Source organism: Rhinolophus sinicus, chromosome 2, assembly GCF_057876585.1.
Source record: "Rhinolophus sinicus isolate RSI-liver-muscle chromosome 2, RSI-T2T, whole genome shotgun sequence".
In the NCBI taxonomy this organism is placed as follows: Eukaryota; Metazoa; Chordata; class Mammalia; order Chiroptera; family Rhinolophidae; genus Rhinolophus; species Rhinolophus sinicus.
This window is the reverse complement of record NC_142502.1, coordinates 118,889,081-118,916,565: the sequence shown is the minus strand read 5'-3', so window position 1 is coordinate 118,916,565 and position 27,485 is coordinate 118,889,081. Positions and strand designations below refer to the sequence as shown.

Here is a 27,485-nt window from a genome sequence, read left to right as displayed (position 1 = left end):
ATAAGTGGTGTTACGTGGTATTAATCTTTATCTGTCTGACTTAAGAAAGAAAGGAAGGACACAGGGCAGCTCTTACCAGAGAGTTGGGGTGGCCGAGACCACTCAATGAAAGGATGGCGGTGTTGAATGATGGCTCGCTGACATTTCTCCACATCCCCATTCTGTTCAATCATGTCAACAATTTCCTGAATCCATGTTGTCCCTGAGGCCCATATAGAAAGAAGGAGGAGCAGAAACCTGTTATACAATATGTCCCAAGTGTCCTGGGTAAATGAAGGGGACATGGAGACTGATGGTGTTTGGTTCAACCTCGCCTCAGGTCATGATCCTGCTAGCCAGGGCAGGTAGACATTGGTGTGGGAGAAACCCACTGGATCTCTATGGGGAGAGGAGCAGCAGAGGCAAAGCCACATATGCTCTCACCCAACAGCAGTCGAGGCAGAGCAGAGCAGTCTGGCTCCTTTAGAGCCATTATGCTTGATCCTGGGTATACCCAGGGATGCTAGGCATCCTGATAACGAGCATCATTGTGGAACAATAAGAAGGAGCAGTTTTCCTTGAATAAGTGCATACATCCTACCAGGGGCAATTCTACCTGATGTGAGAAGCGCATGCTGACTCAGCAGGCCAAGGTCTTGCTCTCCCTGGGTCCTACAGTCACCTGCTTTAGGGTAGGTACAGATGAGGAGATCATCTGGCTTGGCCTCAAAGTTTTGGATCTGGCTCCAGTTGTCTACTGTTGTAGCCTGCAGGGGGATTCCTGCCACCTCTCTCAGTTGTGGTCTCCTCGACTCTGCAGTCAGGGCCATACTGTCTTGAGACGGAGGAGTCCTTATAAGTGGAGAATAGAGGAGGCTTTAAAAATTGTGGTAAAATACACATTACATAAAACTTACCATTTTAATCATTTCACATGTACAGTTTAGTATCATTAAGTATGTTCACATTGTTGTGCGATTATTACCAATGCTCATCACCAGACAACTCTACCCATTAAACAATAACTCCCCATTTCCCCTCCGTCCAGGCCCTGGTAACCACCATTCTACTTTCTGTCTCCATTCATTTGACTACTCTAGTTTACCTCATATAAGTGGACTCATATAGCATTTGTTCTTTTGTGACTGGCTTACTTCACTTAGCACAATATGGTCAAGGTATCTATGCTGTAGCATGGGTCAGAATTTCATTCCTTTGTGAGGCTGCACAATATCCTGTTGCAGGGATATACCACATTTTGTTTATCCATTCATCCATGCACAGACACTTGGGTTGCTTCCAACTTTTGGTTTTGTGAATAATGCTGCTGTGAACATGAGTGTACAAATATCTCTTCGAAACCCTGCTTTCAATTCTTCCAGGTATATACTCAGAATTGGAATGACAAGATCGTTTGGTAATTCTATGTTTAAGTTTTTAAGAAATTGCCATACTATTTTCCACAGCAGCTGCATAATTTTTCATTCTCACCATCAAAGTACAAGGGTTCCAGTCTCACCAACACTTGTAATTTTGTTTTGTTTTTTTAATTTTTATAATAACAATCCTAACGGATGTGAGGCAATAGCTCATGTTATTTTGATTTTCACTTCCCTAATGATTAGTGATGCGAGCATCTTTTCATGTGCTTGTCATTTGTGTATTTCCTTTGGAGAAATGTCTATTTAAATTCTTTTTCCATTTTTGAATCTGGTTATTTGTTTTATTATTCTTTTGAAAGAAACTTTTTAAATGCACAAATTGAGGAAGCCAGATGGAATGGGCCACTATTACTCCAGAATAATTGGCTACTGGGATTCCAGAAGACATTTACTGTTATTGCTAATATGGATAATAGTTAAAAGCTAACATTTATTAAACACTTCAGTTTGCATGAGCTGGCTGAGTGCCTTATATACATTAACTCATTTTGACTCTTGAATAAAACGAGTATTAGAACTTCAGAGCTGAAAGGGTTCTGACAAAAAATGTAACAGTAAATGATTATTGGAAATTGAATAAAAGAATCTTGCCTGGCCTTTCAATGGAATGGGTGAGAGAACTGGGTGCCTACCTTAGCGAGGCCTGTTTTCATGGTAATTTCTACTCTTAGACTGAGTTATCCTTTAGGATGGAGACTATGTTTTCAAAAAATGGAAGATAAACTATTTCTGAAAAAAGTTTAAGTATAAGAAGTAGCTATAGTTATAGTGTGTTAAAGAAGTTAGAGTTTGGATGATACTCCTGAGATTATAATGTGATCAACTTCAGGAGGGAGGAGGGAAGAAAACTAACATTTCATACAGGTCTTCTCTGTTGGATCTTTTATAAACTTTTCTTTTTTCTTTTAATTCATATTACAATTTTATTAGGAGGAAAGAATTATTACCATTATAAAGGTGAGGAAGCTGAGTCACATGATCAATAATTTGCCCAGGACTGCAGCCAACATCTGTCTACAGATCCCACATTTTTTCTTTAAAAATTACCTTTCGTTTTCATTATGAGTGTAACTATATATACAGAATCACATTTGGAATAAGCCCAAATGTACAAGGAAAAATATCTATCACAGGAATTCTTATTTTGATATATTTCTCTCTCTCTTATATATTGTGATAGGCAGAATAACCCTCCCCCCCAAAAAAAAAAAAAAAAAGATGTCCATGTCTTAATTCCCCAATGTTTTACCATGCATGGCAAAGGGACTTTGCAGATAAAATTAAGGTTATGACCTTAAGGCCATGAGATTGGCCTATATTATCTGGGTGGGTCTAATGTAACCACAAGAACACTTAGAAGTGGACGGGGGAGGTGGGAGAGCCAGTTAGACCAATGCAGGAGCAGAAGAGGCAGAGAGATTCATGAGGAGCTTGAGAAGGACACAGCCAACTACTGCTGGCTTGAAGACGAAAGGGACAGGAGATAGGCAGGACCTCTAGAAGCTGGGAAGGAAACAGGAGCTCAGTCCTACAGCCAAATGGAACTGAACTCTGCCAACATCCAATATGAGCATGAAAGCTGTTCTCCAGAGCTTCCAGAAAGAAACAGAGCCCTGCCAGCACCTGGTTTTACCCAGAGATATCTGTTTTGGACTTCTGACTTACTGAAGTGTGACATAATAAATTTGTATTTTCTTTTTTTGTTGCCAAATGCACTTTATTTCTTTTACATTCAGTATTATTTTATATTCATTTCAGGTGCACAGCATAGTGGTTAGACATTTATATAATTTAAGAAGTAATCCCCCTGACCAGCCTAGTACTCACCTGCCACTATATATAGTTATTACTATATTATTGACTATATTCCTTGTGCTTTACTTTACGTCCCCATGACTATTTTGTAACTACCAATTTGTACTATTTAATCCCTTCATCTTTTTCACCCTGCCTCTAACCCCCTCTCATCTCTCACCTTAACAAATCTAATACCCATCTGACACCATACACAATTATTACAATATTATTGACTATATTCCTTATGCTATACTTTACATTCCCATAACTACTGTGTAACAACCAATTTGTACTTCTTAATCCCTCCCCCTTTTCACCCATCCCCAACCCTCCTCCCATCTGGCAACCATCAAAATGTTCTCTGTATCTATGAGTATCTATGAGTTTGTTAATTTCGTTCTTAGATTCCACAGACAAGTGAAATCACGTTGCATCTGTCTTTGTCTGTCTTACTCAGCATAATACCTGCTCGGTACATCCATGGTGCCACAGATGGCAAGAACCCATTCCCTTCCATGGCCAAGCAATATTCCATTATATATATGTACCACCTCATCTTTATCCATTCTTCCATTGACGGACACCCAAGCTGACTCCACATCTTGGCCATTGTAAACAGTGCTGCAGTGAACATATAGATGCACAGGTCTCCTTGAAGTAGCATGGGTTTCTTCAGATAAATACCCAGAAATGGGATTACTGGGTCCTTCATTGTCTCTTCTTATAGCCTGTTTTAAAGTCTATTTTGTCTAGTATAAGTATTGCTATCCCAGCTTTCCTTTTTTTTCCCATTTACATTTTCATGAAATCTCTTTTTCCATCCGTTTATTTTCTGACTGTGTTTCTTTCAATCTGAAGTGAATCTCTTGTAGGCAGCATATGTAAGGTTTTTATTTTCTTATCCATTCAGCCCTTCCTATGTCTTTTGATTGAAGCATTTAATCCATTTACATTGAAAGTGATTGTTGATAGATATGTAGCTATTGCCATTTTATTATTCATATATTTGATGGTTTTTTTTTTTTTCCATCTTAAAGAAGTCCCTCCAAGATTCCTTGTCTTACTGGTTTGGTGGTGATGAACATCTTTAGTTTTTTTTTTTTCTTGTCTGGGAAGATCTTTATCTGTCCTTTGATTTTAAATAATAGCTTTGCTGGTTAGAGTAGTCTTGATTGTAGGTCCTAGCTTCTCATCACATTGAATATTTTCTGGCCTGCAAAGTTTCTGTTGATAAATCAGCTGACAGTCCAATAGGAGATCCCTTATAAGTTACTAGTATCCTTTCTCTTGTTGCTTTTAGGATTCTCTTTTTGTCTTAAACTCTTGCCATTTTAATTATAATGTGTCTCTGTGTGGGACGGTTTGGGTTCATCCTGTTTAGGACTCTCTGTGCTTCCTAGACTTGTATGTCTATTTCCTTCACCAGGTTAGGAAAGTTTTCAGTCATTGCTTCTTCAAATAGACTCTCAATCCCTTGATTCACTCTTCTCCTGGTACCACTGTGATGTGAATATTGTTACACTTGATGTTCTCCCAGAGGTCTCTTAAACTACCCTCATTTTTTTGGATTATTTTTCTTTTTGCTGTTCTGATTGGACATTTTCTGTTACCTTGTCTTCTGAAATGCTGACTCAATTCTCTACCTCATCTAGCCTGCTGGCGATTCCTTCTAGTGCATTCTTCATTTCATTTATTATATTCTTCACATCTGATTGATTCTTTTTAGGGTTTCTATGTCCTTTTTTTGCTTGCAATCTCTTTGTTGAGGATCTCACTAAGTTCCTTGAGCATCCGTATAACCATTGTTTTGAATTCTGTATCTGGTAGATTGTTTACCTCTATTTCCTTTAGTTATTTTTCTGGAGTTTTCTCCTGTTCATTCATTTGGGATGCATTTCTTTGTTTTCTCATTTTGACTGTCTTTCTGTGTGTTTGTTTCTATGTATAAGGTAGATCTGCTATCTCTCCCAGTCTTGGCTGGGTGGCCTCATGTAGTAGGTGTCCTGGGGGTCCCAGTGGCACAGTCTCCCTGGTCCCCTGAGCCGGGTGCTCCAGGAGTGTCCCTTGTGTGGGTTGTGTGTGCTCTCCTGTGACAGTTGATCCTTGATTGCTATTGGCACATCAGTGAGTGGAAGTAACTCTCAGGCTGACTGGCTGTGGGGTTTGGCCACGCCCATTACTTATGGGCTGTTGTGGGAGAGGTTTACCCCACTGAGTGGGATTCGTCCCACTGGGCTCTGGTGCCTGTTGAGACCACTCTTTGTGTGTGCCACTTGTGGGGCTAATTGGGCAGTGCTCGGCTGTGGTCTGAAGCCAACTTCCAAGTATGTTTATTCTGGAGACTCTTGGGAGGGGTTCTGGTGCAGGTCCGGTCAGGCACTGCCTGTGACTGGCTGGGGGCTACCTGGTAGGAGCTATAAAACAATCAGCAGTTGTTCACTACCTAGAGACCCTTCACCAGGAAAATGCTGACTGTCCTCTAGTCCTCCTACTGAAGCCACACTCCTCAGTCTTCCCCCTCCATATGTCCCCAAAGCCCCCCAAATCACCGCCCCTCCACTGCAGTCCAAGATGAGTGCCTGTGAGCCAGTGAGTCTGTGCACAGGCTGTCTAAGAGGACGTCTGGGTTTCCCACAGCCTTCTGTCCCACCCAAATGGTTGGAATCCCCACTGCTTTCCATGGTCAGATGTTGTGGGGGCTTCTCTTCCCAGCACCAGTCCACTGGGCTGTGGAACCTGGTGTTGGGTGCTGGGGTCCCTCTCTCCTCTGGGAGGAACCTCTATGGCTGAGGTATTCCTCCTGATTCTCAGCTGCCACAGGGAGGTTTGGGGCCCATTCCAGGTCACTGCCCCTCCTACTAATCTCAACATGGCTTCTTCTTTATATTTTTAGTTATAGGACTTCTGTTCAGCTAGACTTCAGATGGTCCTCCAGGTTGATTGTTCTATAACTTATTTGTAATTTTAATGTGTTCACAGAAGGACTCAGGCACATTGTTTATCTACTCCACCATCTTGAAAAGCTCCCAATTTGTATTGTTTTAAGCTGCCAAATTTGTGGAAAAACAGAGCACCAGATATTACGATGGACTGAATTGTGTCTCCCCAAAAGAGACAGCCTTTAAAGAGATGATTGTGTTAAAATGAGGCCGTTAAGGTGGGCTCTAATCCAAGCTGACTTGTGTCCTTATAAGAAGAGGAAATTTGGACAAAGCGACACCAGGGATGCTCACCCACAGAGGAAAGGCCATGTGAGGACATAGCAAGATGATCATCTGCAAGCCAAGAAGAGAGGCCTCAGGAGAAACCAAACCTGGGAACACCTTGGTTTTCAAATCCCAGTCTCCAGAATTGTGAGAGAATTAATTTCTGTTGTTTGAGCTATTTAGTCTGTGGTATTTTGTTATGGAAGTCCTAGCAAGCTAATATTGATACATTTGACAGAGTTCCAACTCTGGAACTCTGGAACAGTTCCAGAAACCAACTGTTTATTTTGAAAACTGGCAAATAAAAGAAAATAAATAAATCATTTGTCTTGACTTTCTTATACAAATTATACTGCTACATGACCAATAGTAGACGAAAAGAGGTTTCTCTTTATAGAATTATTCAAATAAATGAACAATAAGTTATAGAATTATAATGTCCTTCTGTAGCCCTTAATTATTAAAGAACCTAGGCATTCAGCATTCCTAACACCATGACAAGAAAGACAAACAGACACTCTGTACTTCTTGATGAAGAACACATTTACCTATGAAGTGGTCCTGCCCAAAACATTGAAACTGAGTGTGATTAAGGAACCCGAATCTGATGAAATTTCAAAACCCAAGTACCAATTTACAGAAAACACAGATAAAAGAGGAACATGGTATACCTCACCACACTGAGGCAATTAACAAAATCTAGATCTTGTGAAAGTCTACAGGACAAGAGTACACTTTCTTCAAGTAAATTGCAAGGAATTAAAAAAAAAAAAAGAACTTATAGACTTACAAAACAAAACAAAACAAAAAAAAGAAAAGGGCATCTTAAAAAACCTCAGGCAAATGTAAACTATTATATTCAGGGATGGTCACTTAGGTGATAAAATTATAAAAATTATAATTAGGTGATTTCTTCAAATGTTAGGATAGTGGTTACTCCTAAAGGAGAAAATGTTTGGGTGAGGGGAGCACATGGAGGCTTCTGGGGAGGTTGGCAAGGTTTTGTCTCCTTACCTGGGTTCTGGTTACAGGGCTGCTTGCCTTGTAATAATGGATTAAGCTGTACATTTGTTTTGTTTGTTTTCTATATTTGTGCTATATGTAGCAACTTTTTAAAAAGTGAATAAAGAATATGAAATCTAGAGGATAGGGTAGGAAGGGGCTGAAACATTCCCAGAAGCACAAGAGAGAAAGTATGCTCCTGTTGGATAGCGTTTCCCCAGAGCTTAGAGTTTTTGTTTTTTTGTTTTGGTTTGTTTGTTGTTTTTTTGGGGTGGGGAGGATGTGCAGAAATGGGGATGGAGCAACACGTAGGAAGGTGTTTTAAGTGTCCTTAAGGAGTATAACTTTTATCTGAAGGGCAATAGGACTCCACCAAGGCATTTTGCAGGTGATGAAGGGTTGGAGTAGAGCTCAACCAGAGAGAGGAAGGTTGGTTGGGAGATGAAGGGTAGCAGAATATGCCAGCTCCAAATATGCTGATTATTTTTGAGAAACAGCAGACACAAGAGAATCTCTAAAATCAGAGTACTAGTTATCCTTCTGCTGAGGCCATTTACACTTATAATGGAAATCTGTGTTTGTCCCGTGTTGTCAGCACCTGGGTGGACCTGGCTGCACGTGTGTGTGAATTCAGGGCATATGCAAGAGCACATGACATCCTGCTGGGCAGCCACATTCAGGCGTCCTTAGACAAAAAGGGGCCACTAGAACCTGATGCTTCTGAGCACCAGGGGGGTTAAATAACTTGCCAGCTGTACTGCTCTGTGTTGGAGGCCTACCCAGGCCTGATTAAACCTGGGTGAAGGGAAGACCAGCTGGGGAAAGACAGTCAAGACTACAAGGCAGTGAGGTAGGAACAGAGGGTCTGCCCATTCCCTCAGGAGGAACTCCAATCCCTATCACCGACCCCTACCCCAGGCCCTTCACCGCTGGGCCACATCAGTGCATGGTCTCCACCCTTGGAGACGGGGGCACTGTGACACTGTGATTTATAATAAGAAATAACGTTTTGGTTTCTGTCCATGGTTCCTAGTTCACAGCGCTCCAAATCCTTGTCATTTCTTAAGTGATCAGATCTTTTGTTATAATATTTGAAATTTGCCCTCAGTTCCTGAAATAGCTTCAGACTGTTTAAGGTGAAATTGATATCTTTTGTTGTTCATAAAAAAAAAAAAAAATTCTTTCAGTCACTTCTGAGTTTGTGCTATTGAGGTTGTGTTTGGAAAACCCCTCAATAACCACAGGATGGTGACTTGTTGCGGAGGGAAACTGTCTTGTGATTAGAGGGTTGAAATTTTCAGTCCCCCCCACCCACACCTCCAGGGAGGTGAGGAGGGCTGAAGTTGAATCAATCACAATGGCCGATGACTTAATCAATCATGGAGCCTCTAGACAAATCTCAAGTCTGGGGTTTAGTGAACACATGGAGGTGCTGGGAGGGTGGTGTACCTGGAGAGGGCATGGATGTCCTATGTCCCTTCTCACATACCTTGCCCTATGCCTCCCTCCCATCTGGCTGCTCTTGAGTTATAATAAACTGGTAATCTAGTAAGTAAAATGTTTCCCTGAGTTCTGTGAGCCACTCTAGCAAATTAATCGAACTTGAGGAGGGGATTGTGGAAACCTCCAACCTATAGGAGGATGGTCAGAAGCATAGGTGATACTTGGGCTTGTCATTGGCATCTGAAGGGTGGGGACAGTCTTGTAGGACTGAACCCTTTACCTTTGGAATCTGATGTTATCTCCAGGTAGTGTCAGAATTGAGTTAAATTGTAGGACACTCAGCTAGTGTCCACACAATCTGAGAATTTCTTGGTATGGGAACTGTCATGCAGGGTGACAGGCTGGGTCCCTTCTGGGGTCTCTAGTCCTGCTCCCCACATAAGAACGCAGGACATGGTGAGGCCAAAAAGGAACACCCACAGAGCCATAGATAGGGGAGTCATACCACTATACTCTCGCTGGCGGCTGGGTTGGAGACACAGGAAGCAGGAGCCACACTGCTCGCAACCCTCACTGCGCCGCTTGCAGGCTCAGCCACCATCTTCTTGCTAGGCCCCCATTTTCTGCTAGCGTAGCCACAGCAGTTATATTAGTGGCCAACGGCTACAGCTGACAGCCAACTAGTCACAGCTGATGGCCATCCAATCACAGTTGATGGCCATTTACTACCTGAGCCAGCACCTTTCCACGTGAGGCCGAGAGCCTGGAAACTGCACTCCTGGCTCTGTCCCCACAGGAACCCTGCCTCTCTGTCATATCTGGTCACAGAAGTATTCTGTGATTAGTGAGTATAGTAGCATAAAGGGGAAACACAGGAAGAGTTTTTCCTTTACAGGTACAAAGGCATAAAGATTGCCACTTGAGCATCTCGCTAGAAGTTTTCATCCTTTCAAATCAGATCAGATCATGTATGTCTTCTTTGTGAATCTGCTCCTGATTCCATGACTATTTCTAGTCATTCTTTCCTGTAAGTGAAAAAGCGGCCACATACTAAACCTGGTAAGCTCAGGGGAGGCCAGCATGGCCAGCATGGCAGGCCCTATGAAGTTAGAGTCCTAAAGTAACTACACAGATGATGAAAAATTCCTAACTAAAAGCAGGTCACGGGGGATAGTCATGTCCTAGGCCTGTAGCTTTCTTCACAAAAGTTAATCTTTACCTTAAATGAGCCTGTTTATTATCTTTTTTGCATCTAAGACAACATATCTTTGGAATGTCAGAGTAATCCCTTTTTCCAGACCCTCTGGGCACAACCCACTATGCTAGAGGAGGAGACCACAGACCCCTCATTGTTATCCTGTCCCCCAAATACCATCTCTATGTTTTGTACATGTTAATTGTTAACTAGCCTGTGCCCTCCTGTGGGGACAGAGTCCCAGAGAGCAGTTTCCAGGCTCTCGGCCTCATATGGAAAGGTGCTGGCTCGGGTAGTAGATGGCCATTGGCTGTGACTAGTTGGCCATCAAGTGTTACTGGTTAGCCATTAGCCACTAATATAACTGCTGTGGCTATGCTAGGGGGTTGGTTGGTTTGTTGGTTGGTTGGCTAGCTGGCTGGCTGGCTGGCTGGCTGGCAAGCAGAGAAGTGGACTGTAGATTGCAGCTAGCAAGTGGGGGGTTGATTGACAGAGAAGCAGACGGCGGATTGCCGATCGTGTATCCTGCTTCCTGCCTCCAGCCCAGCTGCCAGCGAGCATGTACTGCTGTGAAACCCTATCCATGGCTCTGTTGGTGTTCATTTTTGGCCTCACTATATCCTGCATTCTTGTGCGGGGAGCGGGAATTGAGTCCTTGCATGACACTTCTCATGTAAAAGAAGTTTGTATCTCTCCATTTTACTCTTTATCCAATCCCAGAGATTTCCCCACTTTGTTTTCTCCCACCCCCTTAATCTACCACCAATAGATTTCATGTAACCCCCTTATGTATCCTCCTTTGATTCGAAGTATAAAATAAGCTGTAAAACTGCCATATTTCTCAATTCACTGATATTTTGCTTCCTGGAAATTGTTGTCAGTTTGGTTCAAATAAAATCATAAACATTCTCTACAGGTTTGCATGTGTATTATGTGGACATTCCCATGGCATCCTATAATATTTTGTGTGTAAATTTCATAGTTCTTATTCCACTGTCTTACAACTATTTATCTGTATATCTATATATCTAGCCCCCTGAGCATGGGAAGTGTTTGTTCCAGGCAATGGCTGGTATGAAAGGAGGGCCCTTCTCAGGAGAATGACTCACAGGTGAAGAAGGAGAGCTGCCCCTGTGACAGGGGACAGGGGAGAGAGGGTATTTGGGGATGAGGTCACAGTAGGAAAAAAAGATGGTATTATGGGAGAGGGAGCTTTTGGAGATTTTTGCCTTAGGGACCTGAATTTCTAGGTCTAATATTGTTAAGCTGGTGTTTGTTGGTTACAAATATCTTTGTTTTATAGGTTCCTTAAAATATTTTCTGGCTGGAGTTAATCAATCCTATCTATACAACAGCATCTACATTACTATAGCAAATATTTAAAAAAGCAAACTAATGAGTTAAGTAAAGGATTTCCTTTAAGCCATGTTCTTACCTTCAAGTTCCAGCTGAAAATCAGCAGCTGAAATGCCCAACTAAGGGTCAGTGAGCACGGAAAATATGTTCCAAGGAGGCAGGGCAGTTCCCTGGGTGTGGCACTGGCTCAAATTACCACTGTGTCAGAGGCACATGGGGACCTTCAGTAGGTAAAGGCCCTCTGGGGGGCTCTTAGGGTCAATGTGGTAAGAGTGAGACATTGCTGCTTCCAGAACTTAACAGAACTTAACTCTTTGACCTGGCCTGAGAAGGCGGAACTGTAAACGATCATTCAAATGTGCCCCTGACCACTCTGTCAATCTCAGCTCCCCTGAGTTTACTCAAACTCCTAGAGCACACTCTTCCTTCCTCTGGGTTCACTGCCCAGCTGGTAACTGAGCTCTGTAGCAGAGTCTATCACACATGGGTGATGGCTCCTGTCCCCAATTGTTGTAAGATGAAAAACAGCAATGTCAATAAAAAACACCTTGCCTAGTAAAATGCCGGTTCTTCTTGCCTGTCTTCTCAAACTGTGTTCAACCAAACTTAAATGTAGGGAGGACAGAACAAAAGTCTGCAACCTAAGTGTGTGTTTATTTATACCTTGTCTTGTCCTACAGAGAGCCTACTTTCATGGAGGCAGATTACATTCCCTGGTGGTCTTGGCAACCTGGGGAACCAAACTAATCATTGTGTTAAATACTCTCTGAACCGCTACTGTACTGCCAAGTCCCACCCTTATTCACAGCCCACTGCTTTTCTTTCTGGAGTTGAAGCCTAACCACATCCCTCAGCTTCCCTTCCTGCCAAGGCCTCCCTTTCCTTCTTTGACTCTGAGCCCCTTGACCCTAGAGCTTCCCCCCACCCCGCTTCTTCACTGACATGTCTTCTTCCTGTTTTCTGAAGGTTTGTTTGTTTAAATCTCAACCCATTTCTCTTTCTGCTTTCTTCTCTTTGACAATTTTATTTATTCCAGTGCTGTCAACTGTCAGCAACTTTTGGCAGACTCACCCATTCTGAGCACTAACTCCCAATCCTTCTCTGCACAGCCCCTGCAGAACCTTCTAGCAGGTCGCCTGACCTCTGGCCTTTTCCCTTCTGGTGTCTCATACGCTTAGCATATAAATTAAGTTTTATCACTTCAGCTCAAGTTATCTCCTGGTTGTTTATTATGGGCCAAAGTCTGGATGCTTTCGATGGAATTCAAGGTCGTCTTTAATATGACACAGTCCCCACCATGGACCTCAAATACCAGCTCAACTGAATAACTCAGTGTCCTCTGTGTGTATCCCATAATTTTCTGCCTCCCTGCTTTACTATAGTTCTTCCTGCCAGAAATGATCTTAATCCATTTCCACAGAGTCCACTGTTTCGGCTTTGAAGCCATCTTTTCCTTGCAGCCTTTCCTTAAGTTCCAGATAAAGCTGTGAACTGCTGTATGGCTTTAAAAATAACAGCTTTATTGAAATCTATTTTACATACCATAGAATTCAAAAGTATATGGTTGAATGGTTTTTAGTATTTGCACAGAGTGGTGCAGCAAGCATCACCACAATCAATTTTAGAACAGTTTCATTACGTCATAAAGAAATTCCATACCTATTAACAGTCACCCCTCTTCCTTCTATCCCCCAGCTTTAAGTCACCACCAATCGACTTTGTGTCTGTAGATTTGCCTATTGTGGACATTTCATATGAATTGAATCATATAACGTGTGATCCATATGATTTATTTGTCCTACTTTTAGAGCACTTAGCCCTCTTTACTTTAATGAGTGAATCACTAATTCTCCCAGGGCTCAAGTGTCTTAGCTGTCACGTTGGGACTTACATCGGGACTAGCTCTAATGTCTATGTTGTATCATTTTTGTTTCTTTATGAACAAATCAGAATTGGCTATGTAATACGAGCTCTGTAAATAGTTACTCACTATGTACCCATTTAACTGGATTGATGAAGATATTTATTGACTGGATAAATGAATGAACAAAAACTTTACACCAGGACTGACACAGGGTGAGGTGAATGAGCAGACTAGAGTGCAAAACGTAAGGCAACGCTGGCCTTCGGGGCTGTGCAATCTCTCAGGAGTGAGCACTTCCTCTGCTTGTGCCCCGGGCTCTGTGCTGGCCACATTCGTCCTGGCCCTGCTTTCTGTGAAAGCACCATCTACACTGATTTTCCCCTGCCAGACATTCATGTCCCCCTGCAGAAATTTCTGAGCCATTTCTGAGCACCAGGTAAAGGGCTCACTTTAAAGTTAGGAGAAATTCTCTATAGCAGCTTCTTTCTACCTGAGAAACCAAGGCTACCACTGTCCACTTCACGAGGGTTCTGAGAGACTTTAAAACTGGGAGAAGTAACCGAGTGAACTGTTGCCACTGTCACAAAGAAGGTAGTGTCTGTTTTCTCAGTGAGCTGTCTCTGAGGAGCTCTGAGAACGAAGGTCTTTCCCCTGAACATAACCATCTGACTCAGCAAATGTTCCTCTTTTGGGAATGGAGTCTGTATAATATTGGTTTAGTCCTGCAGATACTGACTAAGCCAGCTGCCATAGTCTGACTGGGCAAACTCTGATGGCTTTGTTACACCCTGGACCTTGCTTGTTGGATGAAAACCCAGCTGAGCACCATCTTGCTCTGTGTCCTCATCTTTTTATTTTTTCCTTATGTTTTTGACCACCTACATACAAGTCATATAGTTACGTTACTCTCAGGCCATTATTCACTCTTAGCTATGCTCATTTGCTTAACTTCTCCCCTCCTTTTTCTTGTCCAACTCTTTCCCACTCACCTAAGGAAAGATGGACTAAATCTTTCTCTCTCCCTCATGTTCGACTATCTCCTTTCTTTCATTTTCTCCTTCTTTCCCTTTCATTTGCTTGCTGGACCCCACTCCAGCTTTGGCTATGGCTATAGGCATGAGGATGTGGCACAGTTGGTTTGAAGGAAGAGATAAACTCTGAGATATGAAGCAAATTTACAAATATAGATGCTTCTCCTTTTAGGATGGGGTTAAGTCCTGACAAACCCATGATAAGTTGAAAATATTGTAAATCAAAATGCACTCAATGCACTGAGCCTACATCGTAACTTAGACTTACCTACCTTCAACATGTTCAGAACACTTACATCTGCTCACAGTTGGGCAATTATTTGAGTTTCATCTCAAGAGTAATTCCCTTCCTCTTCTTCTCCTCACGAGAAGCAGGAGACATAGATGGACATTTTGTAGACATGATGGAATGTGAAGACACAAAACACACTATCCAAACAATGCTGGCAACAGAGTGCACTGTAGAGTATCAGCTATTTACCCTTCCCCTGTGATCTCATGGCCTGCTGGGAGTGGCAGCTCGCTGCCCAGCATCATGAGAGAGTATCATACCACATATCACTAGCCTGGGGAAAGATCAAAATTCAAAATTCAAAGTAGAGTTTCTATTGAATGCGTATCACTTTCACACCATCATAAATTCAAAAAATCGTAAGTCAAACACTCGTAAGTTGGGGACCATCTGTAATGAAGAATCACTGTGTCTTAATTTCCTAGGGCTGCTGTAACAAAGTACTATACCACAGCCTGGGTGACTTAAACAGGAATGTATTGCCTCACAGTTCTGGGGACCAGAAGTCTGGGATCAAAGTGTCAGCAGGGCTGGTTTCCTCTGAGGCTGGGAGAGATAATCTGTTCCATGCCTCCCCCTAGCTTCTCGTGGTTCCATGTCTTGGCCACCGTGAATAATGCTGGGTCGTGTGGTAATTCTATTCTTAATTATTTGAGGAATGTCCATACTCTTTTCCATAGTGGCTGCACCAGTTTACATTTCCACCAGCAGTGTACGGTGTATGAGAGTTCCTTTTTCTCCACAGCCTCTCCAATACTTGCTATTACTTGTCTTGTTGATAATAGGCATTCTAACAGGTGTGAGGTGGTATCTCATTGTGATTTTGATTTGCATTTCCCTAGTAGCTAGTGAAGTTGAGCATTTTTTTATATATGTATATCTGTTGGCTGTTTGTATGTCTTCTTGGGAGAAGTGTATGTTCAGGTCCTCTGCCCATTTTTTAATTGGATGGTTTGGTTTTTTGTTTTTGAGTTATGAGTTCTTTATATATTTAGATATCAGCCACTTATCAAAGGCATTTGCAAATATCTTCACCCATTCGGTTGATTGCATCTTTGTTTTGTTGATGGTTTCTTTTGTTGCACAGAAGTCTTTCAATTTGATATAATCCCATTCATTTATTTTTGCTTTTACTTCTCTTGTCTTTCAGATCAAATTCACAAAATCCTCTCTGAACCCAAGGTCCATAAGTTTAGTACCTATGCTTTCTTCTATCAGGTCCTACATGTAGGTCTTTGATCCATTTTGAGTTAATTTTGGTATATGGTAACAACAGTCTAGTTTCATTCTTTTGCGTGTGGCTTTCCAATTCTCCCAGCACCATTTATTGAACAGGCTGTCTTTTCTCCATTGTATGCTTTTGGTCCCTTTGTTTAAAATGATCTGCCCATATATATGTGGGATTACTTCTGGGTTCTCAATACTATTCCATTGGTCTGTGTGTCTGTTTTTCTGCCAATACCATGCTGCTCTGAATATAATCACTTTATAATATAAATTGAAGTCAGGGAGTGTGATAACCTCTGGCCTTATTCTTTTTTTTCTCAGGATTGCTTTGGCTTTTGTGACTCCATATAAATCTGATGATTTTTTTGGTTCCACTTCTGTAAAAAATGCCATTGGGATTTTCATGGGGACTGCATTAAATCTGTATATTGCTTTGGGTAGTGGGGCCATTTTAACTATGTTGATTCTTCCAATCCATGAACATGTAATATCTTTCCATTTCTTTGTGTCTTCTCCAATTTCTTTAAATAATGTTTGGTAGTTTTTAGTGCATAGGTCCTCCATTTCTTTTGTTAATTTTATTCCTACATATTTTATTCTTTTATTGTAATTGCAAAAGAATTTCTTTTCTTCATTTCTTTCTCTGAAATTTCATTGTTAGTATATAGAAATGCAATACATATTTGTATATTGATTTTGTATCCTGCAACTTTACTCTGTTTGTTTATTGTTTTTAATTGTTTTTTGGTGGAGTCTTTAGGGTTTTGTATATAAAGGATCATGACATTTGCAAAAAAGTGACAATTTGAATCTTCATTCCCAATTTGAATGTCTTCTTCTTCTTTCTCTTGTCTGGTTGCTCTGGCGAGGACTCCAATGCTACGTTGAATAACAGTAGTGAAAGGGAGCATCCTTGTCTTATTCCTGATCATAACGTAAAAGCTTTCAGTTTTTCACCATTATGATATTTGCTGAGTGTTTGTACTACATGTCCTTTATTATGTTGAGGTCCTTTCCTTCTTTACTCATTTAATCACATGCTTTAATAATCAATGGATGTTGTATCTTGTCAAATGCTTTTTCTGCATCTATTGATATGATCATATGATTTTTATCCTTTATTTTGTTTATGTGATGTATCACATTGATCGATTTTCCTATGTTGAACCATCCCTGTGCCTCTGGAATGAACCCCACTTGAGCGTGATGTATAATCTTTTTAACGTATTGTTGTATTCGATTTGATAGTACTTTGTTCAGGATTTTTTGCGTCTGTATTTATCAGAGATATTAGTCTGTGGACTTCTTTTTTTGCACTATCCTTACTAGGTTTTGGTATCAGGGTAGTGTTGGCCTCATAAAATGAGTTAGGAAGTATTGCCTCTTCAATTTTTTGGAAGAATTTGAAAAGGAGAGGTGTTAAATCATTTTTGGATGTTTGGTAAAATTCACTAGTAAAGCCATCTGGTCCTAGACTTTTGTTGTTTGGGGGAATTTTGGATGGTTGTTTCAATTTCCTTACTGTTGATCAGTTTATTTAGGTTTTCCAGTTCTTCTTGATTCAGTCTAGGAAGGTTATATATTTCTAAGAACTTGTCTATTTCTTCTAGGGTATTGAATTGGTGGTATATAGTCTTTTATAGTATTTTTGTATTTCTGTGGTGTCCATCATAATATCTCATCTTTCATTTCTGATTTTGTTTATTTGCCGCGCTTCTCTTTTTTCCTTAGTGAGTCCAGCCAGAGGCTTGTCAATTTTATTCATCTTTTCAACGAATCAACTCTTTGGTGCATTAATTTTTTCTAGTGTTATATTTTAATCTGGATTAATGTTTTAATTTTTATCAGAGATAAGACATCTCTTGCCCCTTCATATGCTACAGCCTGAATTCAGGGATCAGGATAATATTGGATTTCACTCTCTGTGTTGCACACCTCCTCCCCACTCTCTAGCTATATGTTTGGACTCTACTTGGTTCCAAACCCTAGGGGAAAGAGGTAGGGGGTTAGGAAATTTCTAACATGGCTGGGGGCCTTTGTCATCTCTGACCTGGCAGATAGCTGAGTCTTTCTCTTGTGGGACACTCTGGTGTCCTTTTAGGAGTCCCAGATCTGCTACTCTTACCAGACATTTTTGTATGTCTGAAGAGCCCCTGGCCAGAGGCTCTCCTCTGAGCTCCTGACTCACTGTACTGGGTGGTTCTAGAGCCCCTCTTGTGTGGCCCCCATGGGAAGCACTCAGACACCCTTTCTTCTGGCCACTCCTGGCTCTGCAAGGCAATGCTAACTCAGAAGTCCTCTCTGGTTCCCTACATTTTCCAAATGGGGCTTGGAACCTGGAGTCAACAGGGCTCCTCTGGTGCAGAGTATCCCAATCACACTCCCCTTGAAGTCCACACTCTTTAGGCTGGAGACAAATAGGAGGTACCTCATCCATCCTCCTCTGTCAGGGCTGGAGTGGGGATCCACAGCACACTAACAGCTCTCTCAAAAAAGATTTATTCCCATATCCTGTCTTCTTTCCACATCCCAACACCTTTTTATATCTTGACCTGAATGAGAGTTCTGACAAGCAAGAAACAATTTCTTGATTTTATTTTAAATCCTGGATATAATAATTCTATCTCATACTTATTTCAGTATTTAACATTTATTATTTTGGTGCCTTGAATTATAACCAAGGCAAGAAGACTCCTATTTTTCTAATTTTATAAATTATATAAGTAGCATACACACATACAAAGGTGTACAAATAAGACATATACAGCTTAATGAATTTTTTGGAAACTGAACACACCTGCACATTGGCACCCAGATCAAGGTCCAGAACACTATTCGCACTGCAGATGTCTTCCATGCATTCTCCCTTCAAAAGTAGCCCCTATCCTGACTTCTAATATTACTGCTCAGTGTGTGCTGTTTTTGAGCACTATATTCTATTGAAAGAGATGAAATTGATGATATTCAATATTCTTTGCCCTTCAAAATGACAATTTGGTTTATTTGGTTCAACATAACATAAATTAACATGAAATCACACCGCATGGGTCTGTCTTTTGCTCAACATTTTGTCTGTGAAGTTAATTCATGTTGTTACAGGTAGAAATGGTTTGTTCATTCTCGTTGCTTAATTTTTCTATTGTATTGCAAAAGGGTCAAAAGTGATCCCAGGAGACCTGGGTTGGAACACTGTATTTGCTACATAGGCTTTGAAGATGACCAGCTTTAGTAGAAACTGCCATTTTTCCCAAAGTGGTTGTGACAATTTATTCATCATGAACTGTATGAATAAACAGTGAATGAAACAAAGGATTAAAATTTTAAAATGGTACAACTTATAATAAGATCACAAAGCATCAAATACTTAGGAATAAATCTAACATTAAATGTATAAAACTGCTACACTAAAAGCTACAAAACCTTATTGACAGAAAGTTAAAAAATACCCAAATAAATGTAGAGATATACCAAGTTTACACAACAAAAAATTTAATAATGTAAAGATTTCAATTCTTTTAAAATTAATTTATAGAGTCAATGTAATTCTGATCAAAATCTCAACAGAATTTTTTTCCTAGGGTAGAATTGACAAGTTGATTCTAAAATTTATATGAAAATACAAAAGGCCAAGAATGGTCAAGGCAACCTTGAAGAAGAACAAAGCTGGAAAACTTAAACTATCTTTTATCAAGGTTCATTATAAAAGCATATTAAATACAGTGTAGTATTTGTGCAAGGACAGACAAATAATTGAATGAAACTGAACAGAGTCCAGAAACAGACCCATGTATGGACACCCATTGGATTTATGATGATGGTGACATTGTACTGGAGAGGAGGAAAGCATGACCTTACCAATAAATAATGCTGGATAAGTTGGGTATTCATTTAGCAAAAGCTGAATCCTCATCATATGCCATACATAAGAATAAATTGTAGGTAGATTGTAGATCTAATTATGAGAGGTAAAACAATAAAGCTTTTAAATGAAAACATGAGAGAATATTTTCATGACATTTGGGAAACTCAAGCTTTCTTAAACAGGCTAAAACAAGAATCCACCATTAAAAAAAAATCACAAGCTTAGATTAAACTAAAATAAAGAACTATTAATCAAAAACACCATTAAGAAAGTAAAAAGCAAGCTATAAAGTAGAATATATTTGTCTAAAACACTCATATCTAGATTATATAAAGAACTATAAATTGAAGAGAAAAAGACTAACAACTAATAGAAAAATGGGCAAAAGATTTAAATAGTTACTTCAAAAATGACAACATGGCCAATAAATACATGAAAAGATGTTAACATCAGTAGTTATCAGAGACATAGATTAAATAAATTAAAAATTAAATCACAATTAAATACTTACCAATTTCCAACCAGAGGAATGTTTAAAATAAAAAAGTCAGGATATACCAAGTTTTGGTGATGATGAGAAGCTGGGATCCAGTTATACTTTTTTTTTCTTTCTGCTTTTCTGTATTTTTCAAAATTTATATTGAATTTATGTTCCTTTGTAATTAGAATATAATGGTATTTTTCTCCAAAGAAAATTCTTACTTTCTTAATGCTTCTCAGCTCTACATCCAAAAGCAAAGGATGGGCAGAACCAAGGGATACAACCAAATAAATCCAGAGCGTTTATGCTGGTTCCTCAGAGTGCATGGGGTAATTTCATAGAACCAGATTGTGGAGGGTAATTTAAGACGCAGAATTCTGATTTCTGGAGGAAGAACTTCAGGAACAGATTCCAGGTTGGCACATCTCAACAGGTAGAGTGTGGATGACTTTGACCTTGGCGGCTCATTGAACTTCTGAATTCTAGTAGTTTGATAGGGCCAATGACAGGGTCTTGGTTGCTGCTGCTGTTTATTTGACCTCAGTTCTACTAGGACTTCCTACTCTGCTATACATCTCTGCAGAAATCATTATTGTCCTTGGCTGACCAAATATATACCAGGCTCACCTAGTCTGATATTTTATCTTTAGATATATTTATGTGACGTGGCTGTCAGCCAACCTGAGGTGTTTTTCTTTTCTTTTCTTTCTTTTTTTTGACATTGTAGACATTGTTCTTCAAGGTATTCGTGTTCTGGTGAGTAAATCACCTTAGTTCATTGTTTAGTAGATCCCTTTTTTTAAATTAAACTCTCTCTTTTTATGACATTAATGATGATATAATAATATAAAGCTTACTATATAACTGACACTGTTTTAGGAATTTCACATTTTTACTATTTCATTTAGACCTCTAGCAACCCTGTGGGGTGGTTGCTATTGTTCTTATAACATGATGACACTCATCTACTTGAGGGGTAAATACCCTGCTCTAGATCATAACACAGAGACAGAATTTGAACCCCAGCAGGCTCTGTCCTTAGTCCAGGCTTTTAAACACCACATTACTCTATGATTCAAGCCCATGTTACATAGCTTTGTTTCCTGGTGAATGTAGAGTAGCAGGATTGGCATGAACATGAGAAGTATTCCAGGGTGGGCCACTCTTGAGCTCAGACCTCCAGATTCAACTTCTGGAGCAAAGGGCCTCAGCTACTTTCTCATAGCACAGCCTAACCTTGCAGTCCTTCCCCAGGTATCTGAGGGAGCTCTAGACCATGTCTCTAAAACAATTGTAATTCACCTTATTCTCTAGAGAAATTTTTCACTCATCCTTGTGGTCTCACATATTATTTGTAAAGGATAAGTTGATGGTTCAGAGTGTGGAACAATATCACTTTTAAAAACATTTCTTGCACAGAGGGACTGAATGGACATTTTCCCCAAAACATACAAATGGACAACAGGTACATGAAAAGATGCTCAATATCACTAATCATCAGGGAAATGCAAATCAAATCACAAAGAGATACCACCTCACACCTGTTAAAATGTCTGTCATCCAAAAGACAAAAGAGGAGTACATAATCTTAACTGTCCTGTAATCCGGTCCCTGACTTGCCTTCTCCCACCTCCATGTAATCTTCTTTACCTTCCCTCCTTAGTTTAAGGTGCATAAAAGAAGCTGCAATACTGTTATTCTGCAGAGCATTTGAGATCTTGCTTTCTGTCATATGTCATTAGTTTGGCTCCAATAAACTCTTATAAAAATAAAAATAAAAGACAAAAGACAGTGTTGGCAAGGATGTGGAGAGAAGGGAATCTTCATGTACTGCTGGTGGTGATGTAAATTGGTGCAGCCACTGTGGAAAACAGTACAGAGATTCTTCAAAAAGTTAAAGATAGAACTACAATGTGATCCAGTAATTCCACTTCTGGGTATATATGGGAAGGAAATGAAAAGAGGCTGTAGTCCCATATTCACTGCAGCATTATTCACAATAGCCAAGATATGGACATAACCTAAGTGTCTACCAACAGATGAATGGATGAAGAAGATGTGGTACATATATGCAATGGAATATTACTCAGCCATAAAAAAAATCCTGCCATTTGTGACAATATGAATGAAACCTGAGGACATTATACTAAGTGAGATAAGTCAGACAGAGAAAGGCAAGCACTGTATGATAGTACTTATATGTAGAATCTTAAGAAACTGAACTTGTGGAAACAGAATAGAATGGTGGTTACCAGGGGTTAGGAGGTGACAAAATGGGAAAATGTTGGTCAAAAGGCACAAACTTTCAGTTATAAGATGAATAAGTTCTGGGGATCTAATGTACAGCATTGCGATTAAAGCCAACAATAATGTAGTATATAGTTTAAAGTTGTTGAGAGAGTGAATCTTAAATGTTCTCACCACAAAAGTAATGGTAATTACGTGACATAATGGAGGTGTTAGCTGTCATTTGCTTTGGATATCATTTTGCAATTTATAAGTATGTCAAGTCAACATGCTGTACACCTTAAATTTCCACAATGTAATATGCCACTTTTGCGTCAATAAGTCTAGAAAAAAAAAGGAAAAAAATAAATAAAAGTAAAAAAAAAAAAAAATTCTCGTGTTAGTTAAGGTCACCTGAAATTTATTCTTGTCTTTCAAGGGGCTAACAATACAAGCCCCCTTTCAAAATTAATAACGTATTTTATTTTCAATGTTTTAGTCAATTTCATTTCGAAGGACTAAACAAAGAAAGAGCTACAAAAATACATTCTCTCTGTTTTTATGATTACTTACAGTTGGTGTTTGAAGGCTAGCGGTGTAACACCAGGCAAGGACGTTGCGGACCAGGCCCAGGATTCACTGAGAAAGACTTTAACCAGCACCCACCTTCAGGCTGTTTGAGCACCCCGGCCCAGGGTAAACTGGTACATAGAGATCCAGTCACATTGGCCCCACCACTGAGGTGTGTGGGCACATTCTTGGCAAAGCCACAGCCTGTATGTTGCTACAGCTTTTTTATCCAAGAACTCCTTTTCTGGTGTTATCATATCAGGATTCTGACTAAAGAATTTACTTTTGATAGAATTGACCACACCTAGGAATAGAATCAGGGTTGGGTTTCTGTTGCCTGGGGACAAGCACACACAGGGTGAATTTATTCCTAAGTATAGGAGGAAATGATTGAATGAGCACCCTTCCCTGAAAGTCAGGCCACAGTGAAAGGACAGAGCACTCTCTCCAGTTTCTGTGAGATTTAAGGGACCTTCTGGGGATGCTTACTCATTTAAATATTTGCTTCTGGTATTATGATACAGTTTTGGAAAGCAGGAAAGTGCTGGAGGGAGGTGGAGATTCTGTAAAAAGATGAAGTGATGTCCAGTGGACTCTCCCCTCAAAAATAAAAGAGAGAAAACAAAGAGACATAGAGAGTTCCATGGTAGATTAGTGACTACTATCTTCATTCATTTGTTCATTCATTCAACATTTGTTGATCACAATTAGAATCATACAATATGTGGCATTTTGTCACCAATTTCACACACTGAGAAAACAAAGAAATAAGAGCTTTGTATGTTTTCTGGAACCTTGGCACCTGTGTATTTTGCTACTCCTCTATTTTTTTTTCTTGTAGTGATGATATATAAAAGTCTTAAAACAAAAGGGCCTGTGTCTTTTGTCTCAGCACCAGTATCTCTTTACAGTTTTGATTTACATTTCTTTAATGACTCATGATGTTGAGCATGTTTTCAAGGGCTTACTCACCATTTGTACATCTTCTTTGGAGAAATGTCTATTCTTTTGCCCATTAAAAAAATAAGCCATTTATTCAATCAGCTGTTATTCTTAACAGTTTAAATAAATTACATGTATATTTAAGATGAAATATTTCACATGGAAAAAAATAAAGTCTTATAGGCAAGCAAAATTGTACCACATGGTCTAGGAATGGGAAGGGAATATTACTAACCATTCCAATATAGTAAGTATTTAAAAACAATAAAACAATATAACATGTTTCCTTGAAAATAAGAACTAGCTGGACCATTAGCTTTAATGCGTCTTTTGGAGCAAAAATTAATGTAAGACCCGGTACTATATTATATTATGTTATATTATAATATAGTATAATATAGTATATTATAATATAGTATAGCGTATTATAATATAGTAAAATAAGATGGGGTCTTATACTAATTTTTGCTCCAAAAGATGCATTAGTGTTGATCGTCTGTCTAGGTCTTATTTTTGGGGAAACACGGTATGTGCATTTTTAATTCAGATATTTCCTTAAGAGAATTGTTCGTATAATCAAGGCAGTGATTATTCTTTTAAGACATTAGAAAATGGACTAATGCTCATTAATAAATGCAACTGCCCTTAAGATTTCAACTTCAGTGGATTTCTTTAAAACTCACAAAGTGCATAATTAAGGTATATCAAAAAATTAAACTTGCTACTCTAACAACAGGATTCCATGCTTAACATTCTTAGTGGTTTATTTGATCAAATTAGGTGTTTTCAGGGACCAAAAAAGATAAGCCACTGTAAAACACTTAGTTTGAAATATATTTTAATACTGTCATGGAAATTTAAAAAATATTGGAGAACAGAGGTTATCATAAGGAAAATAAAGCAAAACACCAGAAGAGTCAAAACTTTTTAAAGAACAAGAACTACAAAGGATGTTTGCATTCAGTTTTGTCATACTCATCGGTGAATTTTTCTTACTCCAACTAATCTCCTCTATCAAATTCTGAATCATCTCCTGAATCATTATATTCCACAGCAACACAGAGAGACAGGATGGTGGCAACATCATGTTCAATGTGCTCATGATTAGCTCTCTGTTTACATTGCAATTCTACCTTGCATAGTTGAATTCCTTTCTGTATTGCTTCCATAAATACATTTACATCACTGATTACAAGTACAGTTGATTAGTAACACTTTGGCTCACAGTTTAACTTGTGATGGAACAGATGAAAGCATTAGTGGAACATGGGGACTTGGGGCAGTATTCAGTGTTGTTGGGTATAATTCAGAGGGAAGATGAGCAAGGGCATCAACTGTGACAGGTGATGATGGTCAAATGTCAGGTGGAGACAGAGGGGGAGGTGGTGAGGGTGGAGGCAGCTCTTTGACTTCACCTGTTTGGGGTGGATTAACTAGTACAGTCTTACGTACTGCGGCAGGTCTAGCGAGTAGTGGAGAGAGCTGTACTGAAAGAGGTGTAATTGAAAAAGGAGCTGGTTGAAGAACTCCAGGAACAATCTGAAGAGAAGCTGAACGTGGTGGTACTGTTGGAACTTGCTGAGCAGTGATTGGAGCTGGAGGTGGGGGAGGTACTTGTGGTGGAGGAAGTGTGTGGGGGTGGGACTCACAAACAACGGTGTTCTGCCTATAGCTGGTGACTGAAGCTGATTTTTCTATCAGACCTGTAGTAGAATTGATACAGGTAGGTATGGATCTCACATCTCCTGATCTGTGCATTGCTTAAGGTGGAGGTGGTGCATGTGGTCTAAGACTTTTTCCTCAGCTCTAGTTCTCTCACCTGACTAGGTAGCAAGGCAGAAAGTGAATAAGATCCATTCACATCACATACAGGGAGTCAGGGCCATTAACAACTTCAGTATGCTTCTGTAAGAGATTAGCACCATCTTCAGCCAGCTCTGGGCCTTGGGCCAGCTTCTGCTATTCCGCCTGCCTGCCATGAGGTGTCCTAGGCTCTTTTTCTGATTCATGAAGATCTAGGTTTTCTTTGTCTGTTTCCTCTTTTCTTTCCTTTTACCTTCTGTATCTTACAACATTTTTTTTTCTTTCTGTAGATCAAAGAAATGTGAAGTGTAGGTATTAATTTGCCCATTTTAATTGGGTTATTTGTCTTCTATTATTGAATTATAAAAGTTATTTTTATATTCTAGATACAAGTCCCTTATCAGATATATGATTTACAAATGTTTCCTCCTATTCTGCGGGTTGTGTTTTCACTTTCTTGATAGGATCCTTTGAAGCACAAACGTTTTTTAATTTTGATGAAGTTCAAGTTATCTACTTTTCTTTTTGCTGTTTGTGGTTTTTCCACTGTTCTTGATGCTACTGGTCTTTAAGGACTAGCCTGTCCTTTTCTGCTTGATAAGCTCCTCGGCAGCCTTCATATTCTGCTTTCTGAGGCTTTCCTGACTTTCCTCTTGACTTTCCCAGCACTTAAAGCATTGATCACATTGCATACTAAGTATTTATCTCTTTCCTAAGATGGTGGCTGCTTGAGGGCAGGGACTTTAATCAGTTCTAGGTCCTCACCACCTATACCTATACTGATGACTAGAAGTACCAGATTCTGCCCTCTCCTCCAGTTTTACGTTCTGAATAATCTTCAAATGTCATCCAGAGAGAATGATGTCATCAAATTAAGACTAAATTAAGATTGTGGTGATAATAAATCATTTTAAGGAACTTTGTTTTCTGAATAGAAGTTAATGTTGACTTATTCTTTGGATGGTTATTATGTATAGTGTGTGTGTGTGTGTGTGTGTGTGTGTGTGTGTATGTGTGAGAGAGAGGTTGGGGGGATCATAAGTATGACTAGTAAGATTGTACTTTCTCTACTCTCATGTGTGAGTTTATATATGTGTGTATTGATGCAGAGGGTTATCTTATTAGAGTCACTTGGTTGCAACAGAAACTGACCAGAGTTAAGTTGTACACATACACAAAACAAATACTTTATTTAAAGGATGTGGGATAGCTCACAAAACTGAAAGAAAAAAGGAAGAACTAGGACAGGAAGCTCTGAGAATCTGCAAAGCAGGACCTAAAGGATAATCTCTCTTCAAGGCACTCCTCTCAAGTTGAGCGGGCACCAAATATATTTAGTTTCTGCTCATAATTAAAATTCCAGGGCTGAGTATTTGACTGGCCTCGTTTGAATCAGGTGTATACGCTTTGGCCAGAGAAAGGTGGGGTTCTTTGATTGATAATCCCATGAAATTGTGTACATTTGGGGAGGGGCAGTTCACTAAAGCAAAATCAAGATGGAGCTAGCAGAAGAGAAAATTGGTTTTGGGAAAGCAAAAAACAACAGGTATATACAAGAAAGGATTGTGATAAATACATAAATAGTAATAATGGAAGGAGAAGTGTTATAAGCACCATAAAAGAGATATAAATAAAATACTTTGAAGATTCTGAGGAAGAAAACATACGCACACACAACACAACAGAACACAACATAACACAACACATGCAAATGGTTGTGGCCAATCACAAAAAGCTGCACAAAGGAGATGACATTTAAGTTCCCCT

The 27,485-nt window shown here is 39.7% G+C and overlaps 1 protein-coding gene and 1 pseudogene across 3 annotated transcripts in view; both read right to left on the bottom strand.

Moving 5' to 3' along the window:
• LOC109458230 (sulfotransferase 1C2) overlaps positions 1 to 23,103 on the bottom strand; it is a 39,486-nt gene extending 16,383 nt beyond the window's left edge. Inside the window, exons 1-3 of one of the 3 annotated variants that reach the window (XM_019751683.3) lie at positions 22,977 to 23,103; positions 596 to 831; positions 77 to 202 (exon numbers count right to left, since the gene is read on the bottom strand). In XM_019751683.3, the coding sequence (XP_019607242.1) occupies positions 77 to 202; positions 596 to 809 (340 nt within the window). In that variant the 5' untranslated portion in view covers positions 810 to 831; positions 22,977 to 23,103. Of the gene's footprint in view, positions 1 to 76; positions 203 to 595; positions 832 to 11,499; positions 11,552 to 22,976 lie in introns of those variants that run through there. The other 2 variants (XM_088795962.1, XM_088795961.1) reach the window with 2 other exon arrangements.
• A 1,813-nt stretch (positions 23,104 to 24,916) lies between these two features.
• On the bottom strand, positions 24,917 to 26,017 carry LOC109458234 (actin-binding protein WASF1 pseudogene; annotated as a pseudogene).
• Positions 26,018 to 27,485: the final 1,468 nt, after the last annotated feature.